General features: G+C 41.3%; 1 protein-coding gene across 3 annotated transcripts in view; it reads left to right on the top strand.

Moving 5' to 3' along the window:
* The window catches only part of ppp3cca (protein phosphatase 3, catalytic subunit, gamma isozyme, a), a 92,987-nt gene that overhangs the window by 25,196 nt on the left and 49,648 nt on the right, over positions 1-18,143 (top strand). For all 3 annotated transcript variants that reach the window (XM_062051528.1, XM_062051527.1, XM_062051526.1), the window contains exons 2-3: positions 12,420-12,617; positions 17,470-17,594. In XM_062051528.1, coding sequence (XP_061907512.1) covers positions 12,420-12,617; positions 17,470-17,594 — 323 coding nt within the window. The remainder of the gene's footprint in view (positions 1-12,419; positions 12,618-17,469; positions 17,595-18,143) is intronic.

Genomic DNA, 18,143 nt, shown 5'->3' with positions numbered 1-18,143 from the left:
CTCCTAATCGCTAAATCCGATGAAATCTTATACGTCTAGTCTCTTATGTGAATGAGCTACATAATATTATTTGATATTTTACGGTAATGTGTTAACACATAAGTTGCTCCTGAGTATAAGTCGCACCCCCGGCCAAACTATGAAAAAAACTGCGACTTATAGTCCGAAAAATACGGTAATTGCCATTTTTCTGCCAAAAAATGCAATTGTGATTCGACTTGCGATTTTATTCTTTTAAATGCATGAAACGGCTAAAATGAAGAGAAAGAAAGTTGTGTTACTTTTAGACTGTCAATCTAAATATTATTGTCTTAAGTTGCCACACAGACCAATATGCAATAATTTACTTTCAAAAATATTTGGGTTCTTGTGGACAACACCCATGTTTGCCTGTCTTTGGCCGCTTGTCGTAGCCTCATCATTTTGTTTTAAACGATGTTGACAGTTCCTTCGACCATTTTACACTGTCACCATAAAATGTTTGCATATCACGTTCTGTATTACTGTACAGTAATACAACTTGGCACACTGACAGCATCGGATGCAGCTGTTTCCTGTAACCGCTTCAGGGAGTCACACAGTTCGTACTAACAAATACATTGGACTCCACATTTCTATCAATTCGATTATGCTACTGCTTTTTACAAAATATGAGATGAATATATAGTCAAACTTCTCGGTTCATATGAGAAGTTGCGGTCAGTTGTGCGCATTAACCACTATTAGAAAGTTGGAAAATATGGAAACCATATTAATACATTTTAGAGATTTAGTCATTACCAACTATCGACTACTAAATCAGTTGACTAATTTTTCGCAGCCCTAATCGTGTAATGCTTTTTTTTGCATACTAGCATTATGTTGCATTTAATGATGCAGACATTTCTGGATCAAATTAAATTAATGACCCATTCAGTTGTTGTTGATAAAGGCATTTTGTTTTCCTCATGTTAAGTTGCCCATGGTGGATTTTGTTTATAAAACGTGAGTTGCTACTAGGGCTGCCAACTCTGTGCAAAATAGAAAAAGAGAAACATTGTGGGCAGGGCAAGCTGACCCGATTGTCTTCACCCCTGCCGGTGTGGCGCTTCTTTGTGTCTCTGTTTTATGTGTGTGAAATTAGTCTGATACTTTTTGACTCAAACTTCAATTTGTTTCGATGCACGTCTTTGGAGTAATACGAATACACAGGGGAAAAAAATGCTCAATAACAATTTTTTTAGAAGAGGTGTTCCAATTTTATATTGATATTGGATATCGATCCGATAACAGCAAAAAAACCAAGTATAAGATTATTCTATAAGCGCTCTGATAAAGCAGTCCTTGCAGCTTGTTTACTCGTACAAATCTGGACAGCTAGTTAACATCTAAATGTCATCAAAAAAGCTCACCAGGTTGGCAATTTCTTGTATTTTAGTCAAGTCATTTATAAATAGTAAACATTGTAGGCTACTAGGTGTTCGCACGCTACACAACAACTCACAATATCACACAAGCTATACATATAAATAAGTATCCTCAATTGAACAATATTACAGTCTATCAAACATTTGTCGATATAAAGTATTAAATCATAATACTGTACTTGTTGCATTTTTCTTACAGATACAAAGTATCCAAAGCAGAAGCGTAGTGGAGAGTTTCCAGTAAAACGTGTCCGCATAATTCAATTTACTGCGTCATGACTTAAAGGATTTATTGTGGCCACTAGGTGTCGCCAAAACACCCCAACCACCACTCTACTTCCAATGTATAGACATCATAAATTCATTCCAGATGGTTAATATACATGGATTAGTGTTTTTCATACCTACCATTGTTCTCTGTTTGAGTAATTTCCCTTGATCAAGATTTTTATATAATTCCACTCTACAAAATAATAAAAGTGTGTATGATTCTTGCCAATTTTGTATAAAATCAGTATCAGTATCTGTCAATAATCAAGGCTCCAATATCGCTATCGTATGGGAAGTGAAAAAGTTGTATCAGGACACCCCTGTTTTTAGTGCAAAGTCCTGATAACGATTCGTTTTAATAACAATTCGATCCGACCCATAATTTGAGGTTGCTGATACGATTCAGTGACTATATCAGTTGATTTAGAGCGATACAATCCAAAACAATTCAGTGAGTTGAAATCGATTCAGTATCTTTTTTTTGCCAAAAATTTAACCAGTGTGACTGAAATAAATGCGGGATGCAGGACACTGCACGGGAAATGTCCTATATTCCTGTTATTTCTTGTACAGGAATTAGGTATAAATGAATTATGGATGAAAAAAAGCAAGTACCGCATTTTTCGGAGTATAAGTCGCTCCGGAGTATAAGTCGCACCGGCCGAAAATGCATAATAAAGAAGGAAAAAAACACATATAAATCGCAATGGAGTATAAGTCGCATTTTTTTGGGAAATTTATTTGATAAAAGCCAACACCAAAAATAGACATTTGAAAGACAATTTAAAATAAATAAAGAATAGTGAACAACAGGCTGAATAAGTGTACGTTATATGAGGCATAAATAACCAACTGAGAACGTGCCTGGTATGTTAACGTAACATATTATGGTAAGAGTCAATCAAATAACTATAACATATAGAACATGCTATACGTTTACCAAACAATCTGTCACTCCTAATCGCTAAATCCCATGAAAACTTATACGTCTAGTCTCTTACTTGAATGAGCTGAATAATATTATTTGATATTTTACGGTAATGTGTTAATAATTTCACACATAAGTCGCTCCTGAGTATAAGTCGCACCCCTGGCCGAACTATGAAAAAAACTGCGACTTATAGTCCGAAAAATACGGTAAACAACAATAAATAGCCAATGCATTCACATCTTATTTGAATATAGGGCAACCAACACTTGAGGTTGAATTAACAAGAAGAAACCTTTTCTGCTCTCATTCAAGACATTTTCAATAAAACTACTGAAACCAACATTTTTACAATAGCTTTACCTGCTATGTTTGCTGTTTTTCAACATAAAATTAATACAATATTAATATCAAAAATAAAGTGCAACCAACTTACTTTCAGGTTGAATAAGCAGTAGATTTACCAGCTACTTTTGCTGTTGTTTTTCCAACATTGAAACTACACAAATACAACGTTAATGTAAAATAATAAGCGCAACCATATATCTTCAGGTAAATTAGCAGTGGTTTGACCTGCTACTACTAGCGTCCAAGATGCAGGGTGCACTCTTTTGGAAGACAAAAAGGAAGAAACTTGTATTATTTTGAGGCGACTCGTGCTGACTGTTTATTCAACTCGCATCCGGTCCAAGCTCCTAAGACGTCATCTTTGCGCCAAAAGTCTGAGACAATACTCTCATTTTAATAAACATCAGGACAGTAATATATAACAAAAGAGCAAGTGTGTTCCAGTGGGAATGCTGCGAGTGCCTGGGCGATCATGGCGCCATAGTAGGTGCATTTTACATATCCTACAAACAGTGAGCAACTTATTAAGAACATTTCTGTCTTTGCAAAAGCCCAAGTGTTTCTACACACTAAACCGCAATGGTGGCTTGCTTATCTTCCAGTATCCACCACACCTATTTTGATGACTGATGATGTGTGGGGTCACAGACGGACGACTGACTTGCGTAACGTTTAACAACTTTATATATTTAAAAGGCCTCAAAACAGCTGGATATAAAGTATGCCATTTTTTAATTCAAAGTTTTCTTTTCTGGTATCGATAAAATCAAATAATTACTTTTTAAAAAGATGTTAGATCGATATATATATCCTGGAACATACTTGAATCTTAGGAATACACGGAGGACAACAAGTATTTGATAAAAAGCTGAGTTTGCATGTTTTCCCACTTACAAAGCATGTAGAAGTCTGTAATCTTTAAAATGTATTCTTCAACTGTCAGTGACTGAATCTAAAACAAAAATCCAGAAAATCACATCGTATGATTAAGTCATTAATCAGCATTTTATTGCATGGCATAAGTGTTTGATACATCAGGAAAACAGAACTTTTTGTTTAGTACAAAAACAATTTTTTGCAATTCCAGAGATTAGACCTTTCCCGTAGTTCTTGACGAGCTTTGTAAACACAGCAGCAGGGATTTTGGCCCACTCCTTCATACAGATCTTCTCCAATTCCTTCAGGTTTTGGGGCTGTTGCGGGGTAATATGGACCTTAAGCTCTCTCCAAAGATTTTCAATTGGGTTCAGGTCTGAAGACTGGCTAGGCCACTCCAGGACCTTGATGTGCTTCTTACGGAGCGACTCCTTACTGTGTTTTGGGTCGTTGTCATGCTGAAAGACCCAGCCATGACCCATCTTCAATGCTCTTACAGAGGGAATGAGATTCTTGGCCAAGATCCTGCGATACATGTGTCCATCCATCCTCTCCTTAAAACGGTGCAATCGTCCTGTCCCCTTTGCAGAAAAGCATCCCTAATGAAGGATGTTGCCACCTCCGTGCTTCACAATTGGAATGACGTTCTTAGGGTTGAATTCATTCGTCTTCTTCCTCCAAACATGGCGGGTGGAGTTTAGACCAAAAAGCTCTATTTTTGTCTCATCCCATTCCTCCTCTGGATTATCCAGATGGTCATTGGCAAACTTCAAACAGGCTTTGCCATGCGCTGGCTTGAGCAAGGGGACTTTGCCAGCGCTGCAGGATTTGAATCCATGACAGCATAGTGTGTTACTGATAGTTTTCTTTGAGACTGTGGTCCCAGCTCTCTTTAGGTCGTTGACCAGGTCCTGCCGTTTAGTTCTGGGCTGATCCCTCACCAGCCTCATGATCGTTGATGTTCCACATTGTGAGATCTTGCATGGAACATCAGGCCGTCGTCTTGAACTTCTTCCATTTTCTAATATTTGCGCCAACAGTTGTTTCTTTCTAACCAAGCTGCTTGCCTATTGTCTTTTATCCCACCCCAGCCTTGTTGCAGGTCTACAATTGTATATCTGATGTCCTCACACAGCTCTCTGTTCTTGTTTGGAGTCTGTTTGAGTGTGTGGACAGGTAATGATTTCAAACAGCTGCAGTTAATAGAGGTAATGAGTAGGGTTGGGTATCGTTTGAATTCGAATGATTCCGATTCCGATTCCGATTCTTTGTTTCGATTCCGATTCCTGACGATTCTCGGTTCCGATTCTTCTTGTACCATGCCGGGATCAATGTTTGACAGGTAGTCCCTGGAAGGTGGTATGTATTTTGGGTTGAGAGTTTTCACCATATCCCTGCAAACATAAACAAACATGTAATGTTGCTGTTACTGTTTAGCCCAGTATCAGTTAGCTTAGCTCTAACGTTATTGCTTGACTAACCTAAATGTTGGAGATTCCACCTTTTGAAAAGGGATGCAGTCTTTTGACTATGTGTGCAGTGACCTTTCTGTGGCACTCTTCCGTCTGTGGCACCGACATCTTCCCCATTGCCGCTACGGTGAACGGAGTACGCTGAGCACATCGCGGAGCCTGGCTAGCAGGTTGTAAATTGTCTATGAAAAAATACGCAGGCTAATTTGTTAGCTGCCTCAACGTTGGCGCAAAACACATTATTTATTGCATGTATATTATCTTACTTACCGGATTCGAACTGCAGTGCAGTCACCGAGGTGCCAGGCTGGGCGTTGGAGGAAGAGGCAGAGGAGGACGGTCGGCGCAGCGCGTCGAAGACGGGACACGCGTTTATTTGTACTCCATGAACTCGGAAGTGCTTAATCATGTTCGATGTGCACCCTCCTAAGCACGAAACAGTCCTGTCGCACGTGTTACATTTCGCCGATATTTCATTTTTTTTTAGTAAAATAAAGCCACACTTTCGACCGCCATGCTTGACTGACTCGCTCGGCTACATAGGCTCGGCTATGCTAACACTTCCGGCGGTGGGCGCTTCTTCGTTGGTGTTCAGCGGCCTCTTCTTCCGGTCGGCAGACTTATTCTTTTTTTCCGGTCGGCGGACTGGGTATCGAAACTAGGAATCGAAATTTAAACTTTTGAACGATTCCGGGAGAATCGGAAAGTTAGTCCCGGTTCCAATCGATACTCGATACCCAACCCTAGTAATGAGTGGGGAGCATAAGGATTTCATAAAGAAACACTGACAGGTCTGTGAGAGCCGAAATTCCTACTGGCTGGTAGGTGATCAAATACTTATGTCATTGCAATAAAATACCAATTGATCATTTCAAATTTATTCAATGTGATTTTCTGGATTTTTTTTTTTTAGATTTTGTCACTCACCGTTGAAAAGTACCTATGATCAAATTCACAGATTTCGACATGCTTTGTAAATGGGAAAAACCTGCAAAATCAGCAATATATCAAAGACTTGTTCTCCTCACTATATAAATCAATCTATTGATCTATCGATCAATCGTTACACCCCTATTACAAAATAACAAAATTAAAGGAATCAAATACATACATGTGTTGTGGCTTTTTCTCATTGGAAGTTGCCACAATGAGACAATTGCATAATTATTTAGAAAAATGTTCAGACCGGTTACCCTTTCTGACACAACCCTAGCAGTGGATAGCACCTGTGTTGCTGCAGGAGTGTGGACCATTAAACCACTAGGGATTAACAGAAGAGTTCTTGGGCAAGACACTTCATTCACCCTTGCTCCTGATGGGTCGTGGTCAGGGCCTTACATGGCAACTCTTTGTGTGAATGGGTGAATGTGGAAATAGTGTCAAAGTGCTTTGAGTACCTTGTAGGTAGAAAAGCGCCATACAAGTTCAACCCATTTGGTGAATTTTGTTCTTTTATTCTCTATTGGTGACGAGCAGGAATTTGAGAAATTGTTGTAAAATGTCATTTAAAATGCCTTGTCATTCATTAATTTAAATATCATTTTACAAACAATTTTTGATTCTTATAGTAATACAAGATGCGTATCAGTACTTTGTACTTTGGAATTTCAATTTAGGCACTTAATTAGTTCTTGAAAAGGGTCTGTAAAAATAAAAGTAAGTATATTAAAGCAAACTTCTCTGTATGTAAACATGAATAATGGGTTCCAGCCTTGACAAAAGGCCATACTTTAGTAAAGGTTTGTACACTTTGACCACAATATAAAGTGTTATACAGTATTGTTTATAAAACAGACATAACAAGGGGGTGATGGATTAACTTTCTATTTAAGAAAGTTAAAAAAAAAACAACTGAACTCTCGTCAGTTTGAAATCACAAAACTCCTTAACTTTAACAGTCAGGTCGCTACACTGATTAGAAATAATAATAAAAAAATAAATCCACCTTACCTTGTTGGTTATTCTTCTGGCCGTGCTGCCGAAGAAGGGGGAGGCACTGTCGACAACGCTGTGGATACTTCCTAATTGTTTCAAACTACACATCCTGTGTCCATTTCCTTTTTTGGACTCATTAAGCTTGCAAAATAAAAACAAATACTGTAAAAAGACACAAAAAAAATGTGAGCACACAAAGTAACATTTAGCACAGTAGCTAACGACAACGCTGCTCTGCTGACTGAATGTGCACGGAAATCGGTAAGCCCGCCCACAATGGATGTGCACAAAATGGCTCTGCTGCAAGCACACAATGGGTAAATGAAGCGTTCGTACACTGGGACAAGGGTCGTACTACAAAGCATAGGCTGAATGAAACCTTCGTACGGCATACGGGGACGGCGTGGCGCCGTTGGGAGAGTGGCCGTGCCAGCAACCTGAGGGTTCCTGGTTTGATCCCCACCTTCTACCAACCTCCTCACGTCCGTTGTGTCCTTGAGCAAGATATTTCACCCTTGCTCCTTATTGGGTCGCGGTTCACATTCACACATTGATGGCAGCTCCTGCCATCAATGTGTGAATGTTTGTGTGAATGGGTGAATGTGGAAATAGTAAGGATGTAACGGTTCACAAAAATTTCGGTTCGGTACGTACCTCGGTTTAGAGGTCACGGTTCGGTTCATTTTCGGTACAGTAAGAAAACAGCAAAATATAAATTTTTGGGTTATTTATTTACCAAATTTGTAAACAATGGCTTTATCCTTTTAACGTTGGGATAATAATTCTGCCCAAAAATAGAAATAGCTCTGTGTGTGTTCCAATTCAATTATTTAGTGTCTGTGGATCTTGTTTAAATCTCAGCTCAGATAATACAGTTCTTGGAGAAAGGTTTTGGAGAGTAAAGCAGTACAGTCCATGTGCTGCGGTTAAGGGTGAAAATGTGTAGAGGGTTGGCTTGAGAGCCTCCTACCAGCCCAGGGTTGGGGTTCCTGGCTGGAATCTCCCAAGAACGATCCTTGGATCTAGCTCGCCATCATAAAGAGAAGCCTGGCCTGTGTAAGAACCAGGACCATCCTTATAAATCAATGTGTACACAAATCAAATATCTTCATTAAATAACACTAATTGCATTGTAAAGTATTCAAAACAGGTTCTAGTTTTTTCCTCAATATTGTACAATATAAATCAACATACATGTCAGAATCACAATATGCAATAAAGTGCTAAAATAACCATTAGCAGCATAAATATGACCTGTACAATTCAGCAAGTGCACTAAACGTGCTTATTATCAAACACATTCAAAAGTACATTCAATACACAATAGTTATCATTGGTTCAAGTCATAAACCTTGTATATGGACGATTGACAAATATGCCACAAAGACTGTTTTAATGAAACAATGGAAGAAAGACTAATATATTTTCATAAACATGGACTCACCAACTCCGATTCTACAGTCACACACAGCTTAATGACAAAAAATCCGGCGCTGGTAGTCGGCTCTATAAAGTTAACAAATAGGCATTTAGTTTAGAATCCCGTCAGCACAATATTTGGGGTGAAAACGAGAATAAAAAGCTACCTCGAGCAGAAATACAATCTGTCTCCCCTCACGTTCTGTCTACTGGCCACTTCCTGCTACCGGCTTATAAGCACAGCTGATTGGACCGCGGCGGTCACGTGACTAGGGAGAGCTGCGCGCTCTCCCTAGTCACGTAACAAAGAGTAATAGACAGCAAGAGCCTAATAGTCTCCGCAAAAGTATGTATTTGACACCTGCGTTACACCAGTGTGTTGTGCCTCGGTGTGCATTGTTTACACAACGTGCGGTACGCTACTTATGTCCGTCCGTGCAGTGCGCTACTTAATATGTTCGTGTGGAAACTCGTTCGGTACACCTCCGAACCGAACCGAACCCCCCGTACCAAAATGGTTCAATACAAATACACGTACCGTTACACCCTTAGGAAATAGTGTCAAAGCGCTTTGAGTGCCTTGAAGGTAGAAAAGCGCTATACAAGTATAACCCATTTACCATTTAAAGGCCTACTGAAACCCACTACTACCGAACACGCAGTCTGATAGTTTATGTATCAATGATGAAATCTTAACATTGCAACACATGCCAATACGGCCAGGTTAACTTATAAAGTGCAATTTTAAATTTCCGGCTAAACTTCCGGTTGAAAACGTCTATGTATGATGACATATGCGCGTGACGTCAATCGTTGAACCGGAAGTATTGGTGCACCATTGAATCCAATACAAAAAGCTCTGTTTTCATCGAAAAATTCCACAGTATTCTGGACATCTGTGTTGGTGAATCTTTTGCAATTTGTTTAATGAACAATGGAGACTGCAAAGAAGAAAGCTGTAGGTGGGATCGGTGTATTAGCGGCGAACTACAGCAACACAACCAGGAGGACTGAGAGATTGATAGCAGACGCGCTAGCCGCCGACCTCACCTTGACTTCCTCCGTCTCCGGGCCGCTGACCGCATCTATGATCGTAGCTCCGTCGATCGCTGGAACGCAGGTGAGCACGGGTGTTGATGAGCAGATGAGGGCTGGCGTAGGTGGATAGCTAATGTTTTTAGCATAGCTCCGTAGAGTTCCCGTTGCTAAGTTAGCTTCAATGGCATCGTTAGCAACAGCATTGTTAAGCTTCGCCAGCCTGGAAAGCATTAACCGTGTATTTACAGGTCCATGGTTTAATAGTATTGTTGATTTTCTGTCTATCCTTCCAGTCAGGGGTTTATTTATTTTGTTTCTATCTGCATTTAAGCCCGATGTGCTATTACGTTAGCTCCGTAGCTAAAGAGCTTTGCCGATGTATTGTCGTGGAGATAAAAGTCACTGCGAATGTCCATTTCGCGTTCTCGACTCTCATTTTCAAGAGGATATAGTATCCGAAGTGGTTTAAAATACAAATCTGTGACCCACAATAGAAAAAGGAGAAAGTGTGGAATCCAATGAGCCAGCTTGTACCTAAGCTACGGTCAGAGCAAAAAAAGATACGTCCTGCACTGCACGCTAGTCCTTCACCCTCACGTTCCTCATCCACAAATCTTTCATCCTCGCTCAAATTAATGGGGTAATCGTCGCTTTCTCGGTCCGAATCGCTTTCGCTGCATTGTAAACAATGGGGAAATGTGAGGAGCCTTTCAACTTGTGACGTCACGCTACTTCCGGTACAGGCAAGGCTTTTTTTTTTATCAGCGACCAACAGTTGCGAACTTTATCGTCGATGTTCTCTACTAAATCCTTTCAGCAAAAATATGGCAATATCGCGAAATGATCAAGTATGACACATAGAATGGATCTGCTATCCACGTTTAAATTTCAGTAGGCCTTTAATTTACCATTACACTTGGACAAGGGTCGAACTACAAAGCATATTTCTTTTCTGTCGTTGGTATGGTCCACTGTATGGCAGGATTCCTTTTTCAGGGACACTGGCACCACTAGTTACCAAATCTGCACAGTTGTAGACTTAGAGCACACACACACACACACACACACACACACACACACACACACACACACACACACACACACACACACACACACACACACACACACACACACACACACACACACACACACACACACACTGTGTTCAGGGCCATGTGCTTACTTTTCAAGTCAAATAATCTGATTGCTCCACCCGCAAACACATGAAGGTTAGACAGTGGGTAGACTCAGTGGCGCAAACTCGCCCTGGCTGGCTAAGCTTGCTGGAGGATGTGTTGGTGGCCATGCCAACGACAGTGCAGTGGGTGCTTGTGCACAATGGTAGACTTAAAACTTGTCATTTTTTTGTAGTAGTGCTCATATTTCAGATTCAGCTGCTGTGGGTAAAAATGTTCCTCGCAGCACGACGCTGTCACTCAATTAGACAGTGAAAACCAATGTGCTTTTAGTTTTAATCACAGAGCTCTCAGGTCTGAGCCTTGAAAGCATTGACCTTTTTTTGCTGATGATATGAAGGATTGTGTGGGTGGTTTGGAACAGATTACTGAAGAAAGGCAAGTCAGGTAAGGTATGTCTTGGTGGCATATACAAGCAGATGTGTGGGTTCCCTGTTGCTTCATTTGTCCTTCAACACTATTCATGTATATACCTTTCTCACTTCTGTTTGCCTCTTATCTCCTGACATGTTTCTATATTCTTGCAGAGGCTCTTTAACTAAACACTTTATTGATATGTGGATCATTTTAGGGATGGGCGATACCACACTTTTAGGATTCGATACGATACCGATACTTTTTCTTGCATTTTCATCGATACCGATACCATTAATTTCTTATTGGCAATTTTTGTCAGTCAAAAATATTATTACTATTGTTATTATTTAAGACAACTCACAAGACAAATACAGACCATTTATACCACATTTATTATGGTCAATATATAATAAAAGTAAAATTAAAATAAATAACATAAATATGAAAAATAAATTAAATATAAACAAAAATATACACATTTTCACTTTTCTTATTCCTCAAAAAAAAAGTCTTGGTAGAAAAAGCTTAAAAAAACAATTATTCATAACAATGTTATGTTTCAAACCTCTTTGTGGAAGTAAACTTCTAACACTTCTCTGAAGCAAAGTCAATCATTTCCTTATCACAATAAACTAGGATTTCCTTGTCCTATAAGCCTGCATACGAAAGACAGTTCCCTGAGAAAATGAACTTGGAAAAATGATCTACAAAAATGTCTGACACCATCACACCTTTAGTGTACTCGAGATATGTCGTCACACGTCACACTTTACTGAAGTCTCAGATTGCTGTTCAGGAAAAGTAACAACGCTGTCGGCTGGCTGTGTGTGTGTTGCACGTTGGCGACGCTCATTCGCTGTCTCCTGTGACGTGACTGGGCCAGCTCTATACTCTGCCAGGTACAGGGGTGTCCCAGCACATAGTAAGTTAAAAGTCATCAAAAACATCTGAAAGTGATGCTTGCACCCCCCACACGCCGTTTTTTGGTTTATATCGATACTTTTTTCAGAAAAGTGATGCCAAATGAGTAGCGTGTGAGTATCGATACATCGATACCACAGGATCGATACGCACATCCCTAGATCATTTCATTGTGAACAGATCTCCATGCATATCTTGAATATTTCAGCATTGCCTTGTTATTGAAACAAAACTATGTTTTCTCTCTCAACAGCTGTGCCATACCCCCCACAACATAAACTGACAATAAAAGAGCTATTTGAGGATAGCAAGCCCAATGCAGAGCTGCTCCGTAACCACCTCGTGAAGGAGGGTAGGGTGGAAGAAGACGTGGCTTTAAAGATCATCAATGATGGCGCCAATATCCTTCGCCAGGAGAAGTGCATGCTGGAAGTGGAGGCACCTATTACAGGTAGGGTGAAGAGAATGATATGAATTTGCTGGCTGGTCTGCACTTGCTTTTGGGTCGACTGGTATTGTATTTTAACTAAAAAGGAGTGCCCTTTTTGCTGGTCGTCCATACACCAAACCTTCTTCCCGTTTACATTGTCCAACCCCTGTTGACCAGAGAACAGGTGGTTTCACATTTGGATTTTTACAATATTAAAAGAGGCCAAATAATTGGGAAACTGTGACAAGTTTACAAATCCATCAGCTGATTTGTAACAGGGAAAGAAAACTGTACTGTAGGTGTTAAAGCACACTTCCAAAGCCACAGTACTTTCACATGCACATTCTGCACACATGCAAACACTACAGCCAAACTCCATAGTGTAATACAAACGTGTCCAAAGAGCGACCCGGGGGCCATTTTTCGGACCACAGCTCATTTGTTACTGGTCCTAGGCATAGTCTAAAAATAAAATGAATTCCTTATGAATTAGACGTCCATCCATCCATCCATCCATCCATCTTCTTCCGCTTATCCGAGGTCGGGTCACGGGGGCAGCAGCCTAAGCAGGGAAGCCCAGACTTCCCTCTCCCCAGCAACTTCGTCCAGCTCTTCCCGGGGGATCCCGAGGCGTTCCCAGGCCAGCCGGGAGACATAGTCTTCCCAACGTGTCTTGGGTCTTCCCCGTGGCCTCCTACCGGTCGGACGTGCCCTAAATACCTCCCTAGGGAGGCATTCGGGTGGCATCCTGACCAGATGCCCGAACCACCTCATCTGGCTCCTCTCGATGTGGAGGAGCAGCGGCTTTACTTTGAGCTCCTCCCGGATGGCAGAGCTTCTTACCCTATCTCTAAGGGAGAGCCCCGCCACCCGGCAGAGGAAACTCATTTCGGCCGCTTGTACCCGTGATCTTGTCCTTTCGGTCATAACCCAAAGCTCATGACCATAGGTGAGGATGGGGAACGTAGATCGACCGGTAATTTGAGAGCTTTGCCTTACGGCTCAGCTCCTTCTTCACCACAACGGATCGATACAGCGTCCGCATTACTGAAGACGCCGCACCGATCCGCCTGTCGATCTCACAATCCACTCTTCTCTCACTCGTGAACAAGACTCCGAGGTACTTGAACTTCTCCACTTGGGGCAAGATCTCCTCCCCAACCCGGAGATGGCACTCCACCCTCTTCCGGGTGAGAACCATGGACTCGGACTTGGAGGTGCCGATTCCCATCCCAGTCGCTTCACACTCAGCTGCGAACCGATCCAATGAGAGCTGAAGATCCTGGCCAGATGAAGCCATCAGGACCACATCATCTGCAAAAAGCAGAGACCTAATCCTGCAGCCACCAAACCAGATACCCTCAACGCCCTGATTGTGCCTAGAAATTCTGTCCATAAAAGTTATGAACAGAATCGGTGACAAAGGGCAGCCTTGGCGGAGTACAACCCTCACTGGAAACGTGTCCGACTTACTGCCGGCGATGCGGACCAAGCTCTGACACTGATCATACAGGGAGCGGACCGCCACAATCAGACAGTCCGATACCCCATACTCTCTGAGCACTCCCCACAGGACTTCCCGAGGGACACGGTCAAATGCCTTCTCCAAGTCCACAAAGCGCAGGAGGAACAGTGTGGTTTTCGTCCTGGTCGTGGAACTGTGGACCAGCTCTATACTCTCGGCAGGGTCCTTGAGGGTGCATGGGAGCTTGCCCAACCAGTCTACATGAATTAGACGTATTATTAGCTAATTCTCTAATAGAAAAAGCTAAGATGTCAATGTTTTGGTCAGATAGTAGTGGTGGAACGGTATTGTAGAGACCGCGGTATTTCCGTTTCAAAGTCTTCACAATAAAACCGTGATGCCTGACGGTATCAATCAAAAGTTGGTCGGGTCTGAAAATATACTTCATCTCCCAAAATCCTCTGGACATGGCGTCAAGTTGGGGGCGTGGAACGCCACAAGCAGGAGGTGAAGTATGTTCGTAGTTAAGAGGAACTGTTTTATGGATATTTCCTAAAAAAAATCATCAAAATCCATCCATAACTATTTGAATTATGTCGCTAACAAACAGACAAACAAACCCTGGCGGAGGTAAGAAAGTCTGCGTTCTGCAAAGCAATGCTTGCCACTTTTGTCTCCACCGTTTCCAAGACAACGCAGCCAATCACGTTGCAGCGCACGGACATAATCACCAAAAAGAAATGTTCAACGCAGGAAATAAAAGAAAACTGAAAAACTATTTAATAAATCCTCAATCCATTAATCTGTTTTTCCACCTCTTGTCTTTCTCGATGTCGCGGGCGAGCTCGAGTCTGTCCAGCGGCACTCGAGGGAAGGCAGTGTACACCTTGGACAAGTTGCGCCCTCATAAACTGTCATCCAGAAAATATATTTGAAGCAATGAAGCCCAAATTTTTAGTTCACTTTTCTGAGAAACACCATATTCCAGACACTGGATTTTTACATTGTCACTTTAAAGACACACAACTAGGGATGTCCGATGATATCGGACTGCCGATATTATCGGCCGATAAATGCTTTAAAATGTAATATCGGAAATTATCGGTTTCAAAATTATCAGTATCGGTTTCAAAAAGTATAACTTATGACTTTTTAAAACGCTGCTGTGTACACGGACGTAGGGAGAAGTACAGAGCGCCAGTAAACCTTAAAGGCACTGCCTTTGCGTGCCGGCCCAGTCACATAATATCTACGGCTTTTCACACTCACAAGCGGATTTTCACACACATAAGTGAATGCACTGCATACTTGGTCAACAGCCATACAGGTCACACTGAGGGTGGCCGTACAAACAACTTTAACACTGTTACAAATATGCGCCACACTGTGAACCCACACCAAACAAGAATGACAAACACATTTCGGGAGAACATCCGCACCGTAACACAACATAAACACAACAGAACACCCCCCCCAACCCCGCCCACCTCAACCTCCTCAACCTCCTCATGCTCTCTCTCAGGGAGAGCATGTCCCAAATTCCAAGCTGCTGTTTTGAGGCATGTTAAAAAAAAATTAAGCACTCTGTGACTTCAATAATAAATATGGCAGTGCCATGTTGGCATTTTTTTCCAGTTTTAGTTTTAGTTTTGTTCTGTATAGCCTTCCCTAAACTTCAATGCTTTTTCTTTGGGGCACTCACCTTTTGTTTATTTTTGGTTTAAGCATTAGACATCTTTTTTACCTGCACACTGCCTCCCACTGTTTTCGACATCGACAAAGCAATTAGCTACCGACTGCCACCTACTGATATGGAAGAGTATTACACGGTTTCTCTGCCGAGCTTTAGACAACACCGACACTCAACAACAACACGTAATTTTCAGACTATAATTGCTGATTAGCAAAAAATATTTTTAACCCAAGTAGGTGAAATTAGATAATCTCCCATGGCACACCAGACTGTATCTCACGGCACAGTGGTTGAAAAACACTGGAATAGAGTGAGTCAAACGCACGCTCCAAAAGAGTACAAGTTCCTGTGTTTTTGTCTGATAAGAAAGTGAGTGCTTTGGACTTACACCTCGGATGCTACAATGGTGCTGCTTTAATACTGTGATAATATCGTACCGTGACATTTTGATACCATTACATCCCTATCAGCATACTGTATATATTGATCTACATTGGGATGGCTTTCAGCATCTTTAAAGGGGTCCTATACTGCTTGTTTCAAGGGCTTTTAAAAAGATCTCAATTTAAAAAAAAAAGTTTTTAAATGAAAATATTCTGGTTGTATACAATGCATCTGGAAAGTATTCACAGCGCTACACTTTTTTCACATTTTGTTATGTTACAGCCTTATTCCGGAATGGAATAAATTCATTTTTGTCCACAAAATTCTACAGAAAATATACTATGACAATGTGAATTTTTTTAATTTTTTTTAATTTTGCAAATGTATTAAAAATACCAAAACTACAAAAACATGTACATAAATAAAGTATTTTTGAATATGATGGCTCAAGCTTGGCACTCCTAACTTTGGGCAGTTTCTTCCCTTCCTCTTTGCACCACCTCCCAAGCTCCATCCAGGATGTCTCCTATATACATTATTAAATCAAATAATGTAATCACTACCTCAAACATGGCACATTTCCATCCCAACTCAATAGAAATACTGGTGAGTCTGCAAGGTCACTGGCCCTCGCCCATCTCTTATTGCAGACCTCTGATTGGCGTTGGTGCAGTTCACCACCCAGCCTGCCAGCACTCACATCACTTCATGGCTTTTCACGGTATAAAACTGCCGTTATTGTACTATTGTGTTTTTAATCCACTCTCTCTTTACTTTTTTGGGTGTAACTCTTTAAAGTGCAGGGCTTTTTGAAAACAAATGACAAGAGTAGGGCGTGCTTTAGTGCATTACTTTGTAATTTCAAAGGCTGGCTGGGTTTCTGTTGTGTCAGTTTAACCTGCTTGTCTACTCTCAATAAAGTTAAAGTACCACTTATAGTCACACACACACACTAGATGTGGTGAAATTACCTTCTGCATTTGACCCATCCCTTTGTTGCACCCCCTGGGAGGTGAGGGGAGCAGTGAGCAGCAACGGTGGCTGCGCTCAGGAATCATTTTGGGGATTTAACCCCCAATTCCCTCTGGTTGCACATTTGTACAAATCTTGTCTATGCCACAATCTCTCATACTTGTGACAAATGTGCATTTTGTCTACAGTAGCTCAGCGTGAAGTGTTAAATATTCCGTCTCGCGGTCCAAGACCTTCAGTCTATCAATCAATCGATCAGTCAATGAATCAGTCAATCAATCAAATACATGATAATTTGTTTGTTTTCCGATTTTTTTCAAAGTATCTTAATACCACATTATGTTTTCATGTCTTACTAGTGTGTGGAGACGTCCATGGGCAGTTCTTTGACCTCATGAAGTTGTTTGAAGTGGGGGGATCACCCAGCAACACACGGTATCTCTTCCTCGGAGACTACGTAGATCGAGGATACTTCAGCATTGAGGTAAAGATTCAGTTATACATACTTGCATTCATAATGATCACGTATCATTCATGTACTCATATGAGCTGTTTGCCATTTCCATTCAATTTTCTACCGCTTGTGCCTTCTTGGTCGCGGGGGGCAGCTGGAGCCTATCCCAGCTGCACTTGGGCGGAAGGCAGAGTACACGCTGGACAAGTCGCCGCCTCATCGCAGTGCCAACACAGATAGACCCAACCATTCAGACTGAGTTTTCTAAATGTAGTAAGCTTCACTTCTGTGCGGCTTTGAAGATCTCACATCTGTGCTTCTTGGCCAAATGGCTTTTGCTGCCTGAAATTCTATTTCAGTGACCGCTCCAAAGGGCACAGTTCATCTATGCTGATTGGAATGGTTAAAAATAAGACACAGGGTTTGGAATAGAGAGCTGCGGGCGGCCTGTAGCAATTGGTCGGCAGTGGCCTTGGTGAGAGTCATGGCTAGAGGGTGGCAACTAGACTAAGCTTGGATTCATTATAGGTGCAACGATGACCCACTTTCATTGGTTAAAATGTTTTAAGGCATCTATAG

This window comes from Entelurus aequoreus, linkage group LG06 (genome assembly GCF_033978785.1).
Source record: "Entelurus aequoreus isolate RoL-2023_Sb linkage group LG06, RoL_Eaeq_v1.1, whole genome shotgun sequence".
NCBI lineage: Eukaryota > Metazoa > Chordata > Actinopteri > Syngnathiformes > Syngnathidae > Entelurus > Entelurus aequoreus.
Note: the sequence above shows the minus strand (reverse complement) of the source record. Positions and strands in the feature narration are given on the sequence as shown.